At 36.8% G+C, this 18,696-nt stretch overlaps 2 protein-coding genes across 4 annotated transcripts in view; one reads left to right on the top strand and one right to left on the bottom strand.

Moving 5' to 3' along the window:
- Positions 1-18,696, bottom strand: part of LOC100747772 (semaphorin-2A) — a 564,473-nt gene that overhangs the window by 337,685 nt on the left and 208,092 nt on the right. The gene's annotated exons all lie outside the window — the stretch shown is intronic.
- Positions 10,594-18,696, top strand: part of LOC117151764 — a 34,696-nt gene continuing 26,593 nt past the window's right edge. Inside the window, exon 1 of the mRNA XM_033321237.1 lies at positions 10,594-10,825. Within this exon, the coding sequence (XP_033177128.1) occupies positions 10,748-10,825 (78 nt within the window). The 5' untranslated portion in view covers positions 10,594-10,747. The remainder of the gene's footprint in view (positions 10,826-18,696) is intronic.

Genomic DNA, 18,696 nt, shown 5'->3' with positions numbered 1-18,696 from the left:
CCATAAGTGTATAATACAACTCTCGGTACATCGTATCCGTTTCAGTTATCGTGTTTCGTAAAAACATCGTGCCGAAAGCGATATGGAAGCAAACACTTTTGTTTCCATTTCATCGAAGAGAGGAAAATAATTCTGGAAGAAGGTCTGGTAGAAAAGTTGCGATCAGTTTCTAAGTTACGTGTACTCGTCAGAAAAAGCCGAACTTGTTATACGATCTAAACGAAATTGTAATATCGTGTAATCACGAAACAAATAAATATTTGTACAACAAACAGTGGATAAATCCAACGTAATTTTACTGATCTTAAGAAGCTCTATAAACGTCGTATTTCTGATTCAACGTGTTTGAAAACTATTTTCATTCGCAAAGAAGGAATAACGAAGCATCGATGGGGTCGGGAAACGGAAATTAGAAAAAATATGAAATTCGTAGTTTTTCTCTCAGCACAAAACTAACGATACTTGCGTTACTTTTTTGCAACATTCTTTTTTCGCTATTTTTTCTTTCCTTTTCTCTTCTCATAGTGCGTAAAAGGGAAAGCGACGTTGCACGCGTCGGTTGTTGCGAAAATTGAATCGAAAAAGTCGACGAAGATTACGTTTTTTCGTGCCGGTTGTTTATTTAACGAACGAAAGTTACGTAACGAGGCACGAGATGGCGATGTTCGCCCGAATTTAACTTTATTAGCGAATTTGCACTGTATACTTGTTATAATCTTGTTGGCCGGCATTAAGCTTTCATCGGTCCATTGAACTTCTGTTACTGAACAACGAGGCGTTCATACGTCGATTTATGGATTGATTACATTATTAACAATTCCAGCTTTTCGACAAAGTAGAGAGAGAGAGAGAGAGAGAGATCCGACAAAATTCTCGAGCGTTGTCAATTAAAGTCTAGCAAGAAATATCAGTTCTGCAGATAGTTTTACGTATGCATAAAAAAGATTGTATATAAAAATTATTATACGCATATATATCCAGACAAAATTTAACATGTAAGCTGAAATAAACCATCATATAGGTTTTAAATGATTAATAAAAAAAGATTTAAAACAGATTAAAAATATCCCTATATGAATAAAAGTGCATTAGAATTTGAATTACAAAATTTTGATTATATGGTATATCTATATTGATATATTTCCAAATGAAATTCATCGAAGTTAAAACGACTTGATTATATGAGGAGAAGAAAAAGCAGAAGCTTGATTCTCAAAGAAATGAAACAGATAAAATAAATCTTCATCATCCAAGAAATTTTCACCTCCCGTTTCATCGCTGACTTTCCACGAGTTTCATCATAACAGAAACCCGCACCCGTCGATTCTATTAGATACCCTGTCAAGCCAAAACTAATAACGCGTCCAAGATATACCGTAATTATCGCAAAGGTCGGATAAAGGTCCGGAATTTCAGATCGATGACAATCAGAGGCACGTCAGGACGCAAAGACGGAGTTTAATTTCCGAGGGTGCGCATGCACACCGACCGCCGAGAATTAATATAGATGGATATGAGTTATCTGCGAAACGGACCAAGCCCGGGTATGCCGGTGACGTGTATGACTCTCGTGATGGGGATCACAAAGTCCTGACAGGACATTCGGCTGGGCAGGACGATAGATATCAACCCGTTTTAACGTAACTGTCGAGTGGACGCTTTCAGATCTCTGAAACTGACACTGATGGCTTATCTGTCCTCGTCGAATCGCGGCTAATACGCATCCTCCAAGATCGTTCAGTTTATCCTCAACGAAAGCGGGATACAAGATAAGGTTGGCACGTGTCTAATTTATTTTCAATTGTTAGATAGAATTCGTTAGGTGTGACTTTGGTGCTATTTTAATACATGTGTAGTAGAAAAGTTGACATTTTTCTTATGATGAAGATTGTGCCAATGTGTTGAAATATTGGAACATGTTTCCATGTACTACAGAAGCTACAAAGTTTAGATGGAACTATCGAGAATATATGTGGAACGTTTTTGGAAGAGCTGTAATTTTCCTTTTTAGTTTTGTATATGATTTTATACAAATATAGAATTATAGGACCTGATTCGATGAAAAATAATCATTCTATTTTATATTTCCTGGATAGATAGAATCATAAAATCAAAGAATACTGTCTTCTGACAAATTTCTTTTTTTTTCAGAACGAATTTGTTTGCAACGACGATACACGCTATTATAAACACGATCTATAAGCATAATAGAATTTCCATTTTTAATTATCATCCATAGTCGTCATTTGCATGTAACATTTCCTTCGCTCCCCGTTTTGTACGTTTCCGCGAAGTTACAATATTTATAAGGGAAACTGTTGCAAGACTATTTACGTGCTTATTAAAAGGTGCTGCGAGGTTATGATATAACTAAGAGGATACGATGTTCCTCAAAAGAGACACGTTACATCTACTGGCTCGGATATCTTGGACATGTCATACAAGTTCAAGCTATCCCCCATATTCGCTAATTGTTTACGAGATGCAACATGAAGTTTCGGCTAAGTTTGAAACTGATATTTTACAAAGAAACTTGAGATACTCAAATGTCTATGTAGAGTTAACTCGTAATTAGTAACGTTAGAATGCAAACTTCCCGAGTAGAATAGCGACTGTTTCTATTTTCTGCATTAAATTCGGTTGCATGTTGCAAGGCCGCGTGTATCAAATAGAACGCGACCTTTCTTATTTTCGTTTCTCATACATTTCGTTTTGCCTCACGTAAAAATTTCCTCGTAAAACTATAAATTGGGACATTTTTGTAGGCAGTTCGTTTGGACAAAATGTTTTAGTGAGCATCACACAGCAAGTTAAACTTCTCTTCTTACTTCAGTTGGAAAACATATTATCAATAAAATAATTTTGTAATTCTATTGGCGCTGTTTCTGGAAATTAATTTTGACATACTAAATATAATTTCAATATTTCGCGTTGTCGTCAGTTCTAAAATTGAGATACTGTGTCTGGAAAATAATAATCCATAAGTATAAAATCGGAAGAATGGAAGAAATACGAAAAAATTTCATATTCTAGTCTACATTTATTGGAAATAACTAAATGGATATGTCTTACTTATTTCCAGAATGTCTATTATCTTTCTTTTTGAGCATAAAACTTTAATACCAATGACAGTTTTTGGTCATAGTCTTTAGTTAGTCTTCGATGAAAGATTATGAATCTTGCATTGTACAAGTTCTAACTTTTCAAGCGATAAATTTCAGCAACTTTCAAGATACGTTTCCGGTGTTTAAGTTCATAGGAAAGATTCAGATAATAAAGTTACTGCAGCAAATTTCTTATTCTTTAACGTGGTTTAAAACAATTGAATATTGAAGACAATTTTAAAGCGTGATAACCATTTGCCAATTTCCAAAGTATTTGAACATTTAGCACAGGAAACTTTTATGCGTATATGTGTGTGTTATATAAAACCTTTTGAAATTTCATTAACACTATCACGAGACACAACTGTAATGATTATATTGATAAAATTTGAAACCAATCTGTAAATGTATATAGAAGTTAGAAATCTATACTGCAGACATATATTTAATAAAAAATCAGTATACAGATGGTTCTACAAAATATTAAGATTTATTAACATGATAGATGATCGATTACTATATTCATACGCAATTTTTGTGAAATATATTTACACATACTCGCGCTAAATATATTGAAATTTCTATATGCATATATTCTCAGATTTGTTTCAAACTTGGGTTTCATTACAGTGCTACTGAAAATTCAAAATGTTTCGTATATCGCACATAATACGTCGATAAAAAGTATCTACAAATGTTCGAATACTTCCGCAAACCACTATACATTTTATATTTAATATTGCAATTTGACTATTTCGCGCAGGCAATCAATGAGTTTGTCCCAATCGTTAAAATATTAATTTCAAGTAATCTCGGAAATTTACGCAAAGTAGTAATTTCACAAAAGATTCAATAAAACAAAAATTCCAACTATCAGTGCATCTTAGTACAAGAAATATAAAAAATTTTTCTCCATTATTTGAGTTCATCATAGTCGGCGCAAAACGGTGTTGTTGGATCAACCACAGACGCAACATTACCTCCGGTTGCAGGTTTCGCGATACGCAAATAGAAGCGGGCAAATATAAACGGTACATCGTTTTCCTGTTTATCAGCCGATAACTTCGGGGGTGGGAAGCTAAGATTAACCACGATCTAAACTTGACTTAACGAGTAATCCTGCCCTTTCCGACCTCCCAATAAACTTCCTTCCACTGTTGGTATTCATATATGCAGCGAGCGCGCGAGTGCACAGACCTCAGATTGCCTTGAATCTTCTCTGACCCGAAGCACCAACGAGAGTACACGGATCGCAATATCGTCAGGGTCAATCTGCGGACCTCCGTCAAACGGAAAGCAAATCAAATTCCCCGGCAAAGCATGCACGCGCCAATTAGAGTATTTCGCCGGGAATCCTGCTTTGATCAACGCACCGGCCACCTGAGTAATCTCGTTTGTAACCGATGAATACGCTCCGTGATTATTATCAATCGCCCGCCCCGCGTATGAAAATCGCGAGACATTCAATCGGAGGTCCGCGGTTTCACCCATCAATTACTCTTCGTATTCCTCGGTACGCTTACTGTGAAAATGTTTACACGCGTGGTTGCTACAACTCAGAGACGATAACGATTTCGAGGAGAAACGCGGCTTACGCGTATGTGCTTGCCGCCGGTTTCGAGTCGATTCGAAATTGGGGACTGGCTTGAGGATTTGTCTCGAACCGTTTGAGTGTTTAGTTCGTACATAGTTAACGTGCGCAATACGTTAAATATCCGAGAAGGAAATTTGTTGCACAGAGAAATTATAAGGCAGGGTGACAAAAATAAGAATACATTAAGGCAACTATTCGTTCGTTGTGCTTAGACTGTGGATGTTTGCGAATTTATGGAAAATTTCAAGTCGTAAAAAGATTTGAATATGAATACTTGAAAATTTGAATATTTGAAAATTTAAATAAGTTTTAAATCAAATTTAAATATTTGTAAATTTAAATACAAGTTGAATATTTGGAAATTTAAATATATACATATATCAAATATTTGAAGTGAGTTACTTCTATACCTACATTATAATGTATAGTAGGCGAAAAGAATTTCCATATAGCTATCATTTCTGAAATTATACTGGTGAAGTAAAATATAAATTTGCATGAACATTCATAATCTAGTTGTAATAAATGAGTAATTAGAAACTTACGAAAAATTACGTAAAAAAGTTCTTTAAGTAATTAAACAATTTCTTCTATATTGTACAAATATTTAACGCTGCATCACTTTAAATGATTTTAATTTGATGGATGAACGAGATTAACACAAAAAATTGCCATCGATGGGACGATATACGAAACTCGAGTTAAAAAATATAATTAACGATTGTAACAGAGTTAACGATTAACTTGCTCCATTTACCTATATTGTTTGATATAACTAGACAATATTGATACGATAAATTTATGAATATTAATTTTCATCGATTGATTTAATTGTATTTCTTTGCTTAATTCATTTAAAATAATCGATATATCGTAATTATCAAAGGTCGTAAACCGCCGTAAACGCATGCATTGTTTTGGTCAGTGTATCGCGTTACGGTGGTCACTGGCCGCATTGAGTTATGTTGATCAGATAACCGAGGGGAACGTAATACCATTTGTTAGGGGTTCAACGCGTTCCTGATAAAATTCATTTCTGCGGACGGTATTTGAAAAGTTAATCTTCGACAGCTTCGATAAGCTATTCATCGGTGAAAACTAACGTGGAAAATTCGTGTGATAACGTTTACCTGAATACTATTATTCTCCTGTGAAATCATGAAATTGCGTATTTTGTGTCTGAAACACTCACCATCTGAAACATACGAATAGAACGATCGTAAATTTTAACGCAATGAAATTAATTGCTGTTGGAATTTAAAGATAACATGGAACAGATAGATATGACAAAAAATAAAATAGAAAATTCCATGTATCTAAAGTAATGGATTCATAAAATAATTTAAACGATATATTTCTTCCTTTTAAGTATTCACTTGTTTTGTTTCAAAATATTCTTTATGTGACCAGAAAGACAAATACTTTAGTCGTAGAAAAATCTATAATCCAACGATTTCACGTGGTTAATAAAATTTGTCTACAGTTGCTACGAAAAGTAAAGGTGTATTATATTTAATTAATAAGTACAATTCAAGCACATTTCATATCGTCTAGCATGGTTATAAAAATTTGATACTATGAGAATGAAACATATAGAACCAGATGAAAAAAAATGCTTCGCTGGAAAGTAAAACTACGACAACACTTTTTATATATCTAAAATCCCTAAATATTTTTTAAGATTCCCATTTCCTTGTAACACCATCACGGCCTGTAGTTCCACATAATTCACAGAGAAAGTCAATCGTAATAAGGTACGCACTTTGTCCGTAAAAAAAGAAAAACATCTACATGGCATCTCAGCAGAAACAGAATAAAACTATCTAAAAATAGACGCTTAATTGATTCAAACAGCCGGATTTCACATCCACGGTGAACAGTAAATCGTCGATTATCTGCATCGCGTCGCTGGCACGATTTCCCGACGTACGAGAATGAAAGGATAGTCTAGAAGGCCCGGAGTTAATATCGCGGCGCCAGAAAAGGCCAGGGTAGGCCAACGGCACGAGATAGTCGGAGGGATAGTTTGCCGGTGGAGAAGCAGATGGAAGGGCGAGACGCGGTCTAATAGAGACAGAAAGCCAATCTACCCTTTCCTAGGCGAAATACGTATACCGCGGTCTTTCTAATCTACAGGAGAACCCTTTCAGGTTTTTGGGGTAGAAGAGAGCGCAAACATCGTCCCCCGACGTCGTCGTTAGCTTCGGCCACGGGGATCGTCCGTCGTCGGCGCTGGTCCAATGGCTTTCGCTCGATCTCGCGCGGCCGGAAAGTTTCGCCTTGTAGCCGAAATTAAACCGCGACGATGAAGGCCCGCCGAGACTTTAACGACGAGTGAAAGCGGTACACTCGAGCGAATCGGAATTTTCACGCTGGGGGCGAGCCGACTACGCCACAACGTGTTACCCCCTCGTTCCTCCCAGGATCCCGTTATTTTGCGATGCTTATGAGACGGTTGCTTTCATACGGAGATTGTACGTACCGCGATGAGGATGGTTAAATATGTTTTGAATACGACATGAATCACACGATTGAGCAGATTTAGTTGGGATTAATTGGGACGATCTTTTTGTTATATTTTCACGAGTGCCGTAGCGCGAAAAGAGTTTCCTGTTTTTCCCTTTTATAATAATATGATACAGATGACTGTTCTATTGTAGCGATTGTACGATGTGTAATAATTAGGGTTAATAAAATAATCTTTTAAACTGTAGAATTGTAATGAAGCAACAACATTGAAAGATTTATTCGAAAAGTGCGTAAAGGAATTCCTACGAAATATTGTACACTTTAGAGTAGCTTACAAGATTTCTAATTGTAAGATCAATGTACATCTTGAACATAGTGTCTACAAATTAAATAAACGTATTACGTTATAGTGATAGCAATATTTTTGATATTGTTTTGTTGTGTCAGAAGTATAAATTGAAAGGAACACAGAGATCGAAGTAATTTCTTAGTCATTGTCCGTGCCATTAATCTCGACATTCCAATCGTCTTTATTTCACGTTTCATCAAACATTTCCATCAGCGATCGACGCCCAGGTGAACTCTGCCTCGACTCGTTTTTTCTCCCCCCATTACTTGGTTGTCGCGTTTAGAGCCGATGATGGAACGAAATAGCGTGGCACTCAGCCGTTTTCAACTAAACAGAAATCGATGGAAGTCCGTTCGTAGGTAACGAAACAATAATACGCTCCGTTCGTGTCTCGGCTTCACGACAAGACACGAACAGTCAGTCCTGGGTCGAGCAACGACAAGAAATTCTTTTTCTTTCCTCTGCGAGAGAACGCTCTTATCGTTATTACGTCGTTTGACGGCCACAATGCCATCTGGAGTAGGGGAGAAAGAAGATAAAAAAAAGGAGAAGGATAGAAGACGGAGAAGAGGGTAGAATCACCGCTGCAAGGGATCAAGGAAGGGAAAGAGACAGAAAAAGGGAACGATTGCATTCGGCTTGAATGCGGAGCATAACGGGGAGCAAGTGTGCAAGAGAACGAGTCCTTTTCGCAGTTTATTCTTCGTGAAGTCGAACGATTGAGGAGCAGGGGGCCTCTCGCGAGTACCATCAAGTCAATAGAGAGAGGACCTCGTCGTTATTCCTCGGCTGGCATGCTCTCGAAGGGCGAGGCGTGCCATAAAGGCAACGATGAATAATTATCGCGAGTGCTTCAAGTAAAACAAACAACTAACCGCGCTCGACTTGACGGCTAAGTGGCATATTTAACAAACAACCGGGCCCCGAATGGGCTCTGCCGGTGCACGTGGACATGGACCAGAACGCGAGGGTCTTTCCTTCCTTCCTTCCTTCCTTCCTACCTTCCTTGCGTGTACGTACGTACCTGATTAACGGATACTCTCCAGGGGCCGAAATAAAGAGGAACACTTTGATTCGTTTAGTTGCCGCATTGTTCTCGATTCTTGCAGAACAAACGTGTCGGAAGATGCTTGACGTCGAACTTCATTGTTGGATCAAACGATTCGAACGATAAGAGAAACGGTGTAGGTTAGATTCATTGGTGGTGGCGGACATGAGCTGAAGACGAAGGAACGTTAGTTTACTTTTGAAAATATTTTGATGAAGGAATGATTTAGGGTATAGTTAGTTAGATGATTTTATGAAAATTGATGAGCTATCGAAGAGTTGGCAAGTATTTCAGAAGTTTCGAGGGGAAGTCCAAGGATTTTAAAGAGACTGTAGCTTTAGAGCTAAAAAATATTTTTGTCATTGTTTATCACAAATCATGTTAGTAATTTATTTCGTGTGGTTTCTGAGGAAATATATTTTTTAAATACAAATTTTATGCAAGTATCTCCTGACGATTAAAATTCTAATATTGCAATGGTTGCGAACATATTCTTGGAAAACATCTATTTTATTTAAAAAATCGTGGAATAGTTTACCTCGATCAGTTGGAATTATCGAGCAATTCCCAAACTAGCACAAAAACTTAATGCACAAATGCTTACGACTCGATCTGATCGAAATTTGAAAATATACTCGCCAGCATTACAAATGTAAATGATCCAGAATAAAACGTACGACCGCTTGAACTATCGGCTCATGCAAATAGCCAGAAGTTACATAAAATATCGTAGTTCAATATAACTCGGTCGATTTCCCGGTGCCGGCGAAAATTTGAAGAACCATTCTCCATTGAATATAAATCACACGTTGTCCCTCTCCGCCGTCGATTTTCGTATTCTACGCTAGGATATTCCAATTTTTACCGTCGGATATGCATTCGTCGAGTCAGTTTCCATCTAGTCGAACGCCACTTCTACGTACCATTTACATCGCGGCCTATATCCATTGCTAACTGTGGCCAACAAGCGGTTTCAATAAGGGTCGAAGGTTCGAGTGCTTTCTTTCTCGTATGAATCCAGAGAAAGAATTCATATTAGCTATACAGTCGCGTCGTTCCTACATCCCGATTCTGAATTAAATTGTTGAATTGCAAATTCATTATATAAAATTTAAGTAGTTGTATATTTAGAGTACCGTAGAAAATTTTGCAACATGTTACTTGACTGAAGGAAGTAGGTGTTGCAATAAAAAGAATCTTAAAATTATCTACAGCTTTATAGAGGGATTGCATGATCATCGTACGATATAATAGTGTAAAGTTAATTACTAGCAACATTATACCATATTATTGTTAGTAGCATTATACTTACATACTATATTACTATATTATTATTTATTTTTTTAAGAATCGCAGTCTTTTAGATAATGGACTATTCATACAACAAGTAATTATACCCTCCATCATAAGAAGAAATAAAAATCTCAAGTGTTTCATACCTATAAATATAAGTAGGGTTCGCAACACCCTTCTATCTGCAAGGGTAAAAATAACCCTAGCACCGATCTAACTCCTTCACAAATAATTTCAGACCATTAATTAACCAGAACACGCTTTTCGATTGAACATTATCCATCATCTGATTCTCCTGTTACATTGAATTCACATATAGTACATAGAATCATATAGAAGAGGTCACATAGAAGTGATTAACTCCGCCTTATGAAGGTTTTCAGATTTTAGTGCCAAAGCGCTCGTGATCGATTCTTATCTTATACAGTTACATCGATTTTCTCCATTTTCAGTTTCGTGAAGTTAATTAATTTAACAAATAAATGGTTCGTATATATCTGAAAAATTTAACGAATGGTCGTTCCAAAGAAATACATTCTCGATGCAAGGGAAAGGATCATAAAGGAGCAGAAACCCTCCTCTGGAGCAACCGGCGACCGGCGACCGGGTTATGCCCATAAAATTTTATACGATCCGCCTACATAGCATCTCCATTAGCCGCGGTTCGCGCGCCCCGCACGCACGAGACTTTTCCACGCCACGCTTTCCACCTGTCCCCGCTGCTCATGGACCGAAGCACGAATAAAGAGAGGCCACGAGGGGTGTCGCTATTTTTGCCCTTAAACGCGACGGTATACCGTGGTTCCGCATTACGCGATGGAACAGCCGACGAGATAATACCTGGGAAGGGAGTTCGACCTCGGTGTTCCACGGGTTTTAAAGCGCTCCCTATGGTGGTGAGACGGGGAAGGAAAGTTCGAGAGAGGAAACGGCGCACGGACAGGGTGAAGATGGCCTCGAAGGAAAGGGTGAGTGGATAGAAAGGGACTGGATGTTAAGGGCGCGACCCGACCTGACTTCGAACATTGCCTCCCTTTTCACGTCATTTAGATAAAATACGAAGGCTCTGTTAGGGCCACGATGCCAGTCACTGTACTTCTGCTGTCGGCTTAGCGACCGGTTTTCTCAGACACTTTGGATTTTCCACGACTATGAAAGTTGAAACGATGGTACATAATGGTTGTATGCAACGCGTTCAAGTATTAATTTGAGTGATCGTGTCATTGTTGAAGCGATCGTATACGCGAAGCGTGATACAATTAGCATATAGATATTGATTTACTGAAATTTAAGAGACGCACAAAGGCACAAATTAGTTTGTTTTGTTTCATGTAAAAGACGAAATATTTTTTGTACGTGCTAGAGAATTTTAATTTGTTCGACCGAATTTGTTTTCGACAGACTTGGAGGGTGAATATTTTATTTAAGTATACGATGTTTGAAATTTTTTCACTTTTTCATTTTGAACTTTATGAGAGCAAATTTTCTTCTCATTAAAGAAGTTAGTTACTCGTTATTTATGTTACTTTTTAACGATTGAATTTGCGAAATGATTGTCTTTATTAAAGCTGTCTTCATTTGCTAGAAATTTAAAATATAGTATATTCTATTATTATATCTATATATTGTAATACAATATAATAGATCAAATTTAAATTTTTGATAAGGAACATAAGGAACATTGATTTTCTAATAATGATTTGATGGAAACGTATAAACCTTGCAGTAAGTTAATATCTTGCAGTAAGTAAGTTAATTTTGATCATTATTTATTTTAGCGAACGAATCGTTGGCAGGAACAAGTTTGATACCGAATGCGAACACGTTTCCCTTTTGGCTAAACTGGAACATCAACCGGAAATACGTATCGCCTATTATTATTCATACATTCTCGTTCATTGTGTCCGAAGGAGGCTCGTTATTTTTGCGCATGTCGATAATGTCTGCGCATCGAGCAGCTCGACACCACCCAAGTTTTCCATATATAGAGTGTAACCTAACCCTTTGTTCTGTAATATCGCGCTACACTCGTGGTTAAGGTCTAATTGTGCTTAAATGCGAATTGCGTTCGTAATAAAATATTATTTCAGGTAACGCTAATATTAAATTTAATTTTAATTTCTGGGAATCGTGAACCATGAAATTTTACAACGATTTACGACGATATTTTCGATACTCCAGAGGTGAATGGCTAATTATATATAATAAAGCCGCAATGTTAAATTTCTGAAACGGATTCGCAATATGTAATAAAAATGTATGCTCGATTTCACCTTATTTTGGGATTATACTAATGCTTTATTAATTCTTCCAACAGATACTATTTTTTAAATTCCGTTTGCTTATTTCTGATAACAAGATAACAAATAAGATTCTGATAAAAACATAATGTCAATCTTTTATGAAAGATATCAACACACATGTACAAGTTACTATGCATACTAAAAGTATATATAAAAACCAATTGCTAGAGCATAACATTATTTAAAAACAAATTCAATCATATGTTGTCATAAATTTATTTCACTGATTTTAAATATTGCTTATATACCAGAAAGATTATTCTTTCAGCTAGTGGCACTCTACACATTAATCTCTGTGATATTATCAATACCAAATATATAATATGAAAGATCCAAGTGGTAACTTTCAACATTTGGCATGTTCGTATCGCGACAGTGGCTAAAACGTGGCAACAGCCGAGATTGCCGGCGATGAAGAAGGCTAGTTTGCAAGAAGGGGTGGTTCTAGAGGAGCAAAGTTAGCGACACGTCCAAACTTATCTCCCCTCTGTTTAATTTAACGTAGCTTCGAGTTAGCCGTTAACGCGGATCCGATGAAACTCGGCCGACGAGCGTAGTTTCCGCGATCCTGGACCGTTTCGTTTCTTCTTCCGACTTCTTCTTCTTCTTCTTCCTCTTCCTTGTCGTTGTCGTCGCCATTGCCAACGATACGAGCGAGACCGTTGGTTCGCGTTACAGTAATGCGATACATCGCTGCAATATCCTCTGGAATACTGCGACAACCCGTTTCGCGCCATTTACTCCCTAATTTGTAGCTGGAAAAGTTAGCTCGACTCTCAGCATCTCGGATAAAAGGACGTTTCAAGCACGAAATTTAAACAGAAGGTGCTTCATTTTATCAGGAGAGAAAATTTAGCGAGTTATAATCAGGATATTTGGAAATTAAGTAACCATCAAAGTGGTTAAATGAACTGCGTAATATTTGCTTTGCTAATTATTATTGATTAAGCAACCGATTTTATAGATTGGTTTTTATTGAAAGTATAATTAATTATAGTTAAAAATGAAAATTATGGTTATAATATATTTCGTAGAAAAATGTACAAAAAGGCATATTTTGTCCAGAAAAAAGTTTGTCCAAGCTTTTAAACGGAAGTATACGCATACGTATATTTCTAAATATATTATGCACAGATAATTATAATTAATTTCAATAACACTCGACACTAATTTTACAAAATGTTTATATATATTCAATAACCGATAAAATCTACAACGCGTTATTTTAGTTAATTTTAATTCGTAGCGTTAATTACATCAAAAGATTTTTCATTTATTAGGATTCCTGTTATAAGTGATTCCTTGATGCCAATGCAAACGTTCTATCGATACGAAAATAGGGCTTCCTTAAACATGCAAAATATGTGGCAAAAATTGTATACTCTGTCGAGTGTATCATAGATGATGGAGAATTTTGATTACAATTGAAATTTCTCGGAAGATGTTTCCATACATGATACGCTGGCCCAGTGAAGCATGCATATTTCCATATTCGCGTGTGAACACGAACTTGTGTTTTGTGCTTGCATAAATTTATTTGAGGGAAGGCGGCAAGAATATTTAATACGAGATGTACAATATTACGATAATTAGTAATTACGATCTTTATTGATCAGACAAAGCATACTTCTCTCACACTGAAATACCTTATATTGTGAACGTATCAATATTAAATTTTGTATTATGAGATGCACTATAGAACATTATCATTTAGTCTCATTTCAGTTCACTACAATTTAAAGTTTAGTAATAATGATTTAGCAGTACTTTCTGTTGAAAGCCATCCATCTTCCGACTGTGTTATTATGATACAAGTGTATACATATCTCAAAATACTATTTCGAATAAATTTAATAACGTTTGAATTACAGATTTTCTACAGATTGTATTTATAATTATTACATTTATAAATATTGCTGGAAATTTGATTATGTTTTCTTAAGAAGATTATTTCGTGTGATAATTTAAAAACTAAGTTGGTGGCTGGAAATTATTAAGTTCTAAAATAATAATTTAATAATTAAACGAAATTAATAACGATAATATTAATACATACGCTTAATGAAACATTTCGTCTCTAACGAATAACAATATTCAGAAATATGTAATCCCATACACAGATATAAATTACAATTACTTCTCATTCGTGCATATTTTTCTTGCCTCCATTTTTGCACCTGTCTAGAATATCCCTTTCACTCCTTTCACGGTATTCCGCGTTCAATTACGTCGGCAAGGTATCCATTTCGGAATACGGAGATGAATAAAGAAACGTGGTCTGCGATCGCGCCAACCAACGATACGTGTAGCGATCGAATAAAACCGACAAAATTTGCCCCTCGTCAAAAAAAAGCTATAAAAAATCGCTCTTTGAAGGCACGCGTACACGCGAACGAACCGATGTTCCGCTGGTTTCCGCATGGACTACGAAAACATGGCTCCTCAGCCTACTACAACCGATTCCACTTGAACGGTCGCTGCTGAACATCGTGTCTGTACATCATTTCGCCCGTGATTTTACAAACGTGTAAGCTAGAATGGTTTGACGAAACAAAAAAAGAAGAAGAAAAAAAATAAAAAAGAGACGTAGAAAAAAGAAGAAAAAAGAGTAAAAAATTGGTACCGAAGGCAACCAATTCACATTTCCGTAGAACATCAAGCACTACTCGCCCGGATGAACGCGTTCCATTCCCATTTTTCTTGTTTGCTAGAAAGTTTCGCGTGCGATTTGATATATTTTGCGAGAGGAACTGCTGCGTTGCTCAACGAGATAGTCTTTATAGCTTGGCTCGTTCCATCGAAGCGGTGCATACCGTTCTTCAATTAAATTAGCAGACTGTTTCATTCTAGGAGCACGAACGATCCAGACACGCGATTAACGTTCTTGTGCGATTTAACTACATTCCAGAATCCTGCTATAACCCATCGGTTAGTTTCGACGCTTCGTTATTGGGAATTCTGCTGTTTCTAATGTCCGGTAGCGTGGGACAGATACCTGTTATCGTAACCGCGTTTTGCGGATCGTTCAGCTACTTTCGCTAATTGAGTATACTGATTCCTTTGTGGATGGATTCTATTGCTCTAGGTTTAATATTTAAAATGCAATAGGTGATTCTATTTTAGAACGTGTATTCACGATATCCTAAGAGATACTGTTTGTCCAAATTTGTAATGCTATTAGTTATATCATTAATTAGTTATATTAAATTAGAATTTGTAATACTTGAAAGATACATTGAGTCTACAATTTCGAACTTCTTACGATAATATCTCTGCAAATGATCGGTAGTTCAGTTGTTCTGTGCAGTCATAAAATACCTGCATCTGTTAAATATTCTTTAAAAAATTATATCTCAAAAACCTCTTTATCAGTACAACCAGTAAGCACTCATTTAATCTTCATCATCACAACTTTATTCCTTTCACAAAGAACATTTCCGACTACGCGGCTACGATGGCGAATAGCATCGGTAAGAAAAATGATTCTCAAATACCCGGAAGACGAAGCAGATTCGGAACTGTTCGAGAAAGATGTTTAACACTCGTGTGTAAACGGAAGAACCTTGTCCTAAGACCTGTATTCGACGGAACTCACGGCGTCGTCGCTCGAGGAAAAGCGGAAAGTCGACGGGGAGACAGAACGATGCCGGTGGTCGGGGAAAGCAGAAGTACGGTCTTAAGAAAACTCGCAATATTTACCCAACGGAAATCAGGCACGACGTAAAAATACAAATCGCCCTAATCATTATTTACTTTACTTTACCAAGCACCGCGTCCGTACCCGTACCTCGTTTCAGCAACTTTGCCCAACGCGAAAAGAAGTTTTCGACCTTCGTTGCACACGACAACGTCGATTTACGACAAAATCCGGCCATCGATTATCGAAACGTTTGATTAAAGAGGATTTCAGCGACGACCGTGAGTGAACGGGAATGTTAATTACGTTGGTCGAATAAAACGTTCGTTAATTTCGAATTACTTTATCTATTTTTATTCCTAGAATTTAGAATAATTAAAAATTGAACACAAAATTATTTAGAATTTTTCTAGAATGATAAATTTATTTATGTTATTATATTAATATAATTATTGTATGATAAATCCGTTTTGTACTATACCGGAAACTACTACATACTTCTCGCTGAATATACTCATACTGCGTAAAAAGCAAAAAGCTTGACCCTTGAAAGGGTACTTCGCAGAATAAACACTCGTATACATGCTCTTGCAAACTTGACGCCAATATTCCTTTTTCTATGATAAAGTGCAAACTTAAATAAGATAAACGTCGTGAGCTAAAATAATTAAAAAGGAAACGTGACTCGAATATGTTACATAATTAGAACGTTGAATGAAAATTTCTTGTTCTTATTAAATAGACGTTTGGTTTATTACATTATTTGCGGTATAGACGCAATTTTCAATCGCGACGTCGCGGCGAGATTAAAACTGGACGGATCGTGAATTCTCATTTAAATTCTGATACGGTTAAACGTCGTCGATCAGATCGAACCTTACCCCGATAACTGCTCTAGTTTTTATTACCACTGACGCATAAACTAGAATTTCCGAGGGAATTAATTATTCGTGCCGATTCAATATTTACCGGCCATTAGCGAACGCGACGATGCGATGGAACGAATTCCTTCTCGATGGCTCCGCAGCCGATAAATTAAACTTTCATAGAAAATGCTTATCTCGCTACGGTAGGAAATTCCGCCTGATAAGCGTGGTCGGCATCAACGCGGTAAAAGAAATTCGATTAGGTTCACAGCCGACATATCTCGATACGTCCTTCTTCCCTTTCTCTCTTTCTCTGGCCTGAAATCTTCGGTCCTAAGGAGTCGAGCCTTCGCTTAATCTAAGATAATCGGAAAAAGGGGCAAATCTCGATGATAACTGGTCTCGAGAATGAGGAGACGAGGCGAGCTTTCAGCTTGGCAAAGTGGAGAAGAACAAAGCGACAAGTGGAAAAGAGAATTGAATGAAGACAAGTGCTCCGTTTCAAAATTTAAACGATTCAACGTATGCATCTGTGAGATGGAACATTTGGAATTCAATTGAAAGATAGACATTCTTCTTCGAGGGATTAACAATTAAGTACCATACACATCAGAATTTAGAAAGTCGTATTAGCATAGTATTTGCCAAATCACAAATAAACGTATTTGCTTCAAAATCAACCTGCAAAAATTCCACTTTATATTTATGATACTCATTGTTCGATATTAACTTTCCCATATGATACTTCTTAAATGTTGGATACATTATTCATCGATATTTGTTTGGAGACACCAATACTGCGAAAACAAAATGTTTTAAATATATACTGCACATTTTCATTGTTATAAAAATACAATCGATTACTAAAGTTAAAAAAAATATTATCATTGTTGTCAAGTTGATTATTTAAAACAATTCTTCCAACTACAGCGGTTAATAATAACTTGATTTGGTAAACGATTTGCATCAGGCGTACACACATACTTTCGTAACTCAATTATATCTGAATCACAGCTCATAGCGGCGCCGGAGTGGTTGGGATAACCAAATCTAATACAAGATTATCAACCATTGTACCCCATTACCAACCTCTCGTTAACGGGAACCAATCCAACACCAGAACGATCGAGCAGAGAAACGAAAGTAGAAAGCAGCACAAAAGGCAGTTGGTGGCTGGTGTTCTCGGAGAGAAGAGACGGAAAAATAAGCCCAGAGGGGTTGGAGAGCAAATGGCTCATTGGCCACGCGTTCGTCTAACTACGTTACTCGCGGCAAGGCCATTTCTTCTCGCTTCGAGTCAACCGAACCCTCGAACGAGCAGAGAGCGGAATTGCGGCCGGCAATCACCATCGTGTCAGACAGAAAGGCGGAACGAAGTAGAAAAAGTATTTCGGAAAAAAACAGCGAGGGGTGAAGGAAGAAATGTCCCTTGGTCGCGGTACCTCGGGAAATTGAATAGTGCTCGCGAAATCGAAAGAGGAAATTCGACGCGTTTTGTTGCTGCTTTGTTGCCTCGTGGGTTCGAATTTTATTTCCTTTCCCGATCATGATTTGCTCTCTGTCGTTTGACTTTGTTATTCGCGATATATCGTGGATTACGGAAACAATTCGGGACAAGATTCGTCGGAGTAAAAAAAGAGATGTGTTGATGTTTCGGATAAATATAAAGATCACGGATCTTCAATGAGTTATGACAAAACTTTCCTTCTTTTCTTCCTTTCCTTTTTATTCTGTATCTTCCTTGTCTGTTTTTTCTCATGTTTATCCTTCGAGATGTAGAAATGTCTCAAATTTACAGAGATATATAATATACATATTTACATGCGTGCAAATCCAGTCTCAAGCGCTGACTCTTCTTCAACCCTTGTTCGACTGGTATCGTTTGTCGACAAGCTTTGCAATACATGTATATTAAAGAAATGTATGACAAGGTTTCACGTCATACATTTACATACATTTTATGTCATACATGTATACTTTCTATGAATAGAAAATGTATGTTTTCCATGTATTTTTAAATAACTTCAATAATT

The sequence above is a fragment of the Bombus impatiens genome, unplaced genomic scaffold (genome assembly GCF_000188095.3).
Source record: "Bombus impatiens unplaced genomic scaffold, BIMP_2.2 scf_0418, whole genome shotgun sequence".
Taxonomy (NCBI): domain Eukaryota; kingdom Metazoa; phylum Arthropoda; class Insecta; order Hymenoptera; family Apidae; genus Bombus; species Bombus impatiens.
The sequence above is the reverse complement of the archived record's forward strand: the minus strand, read 5'-3'. Positions and strand labels throughout refer to the sequence as shown.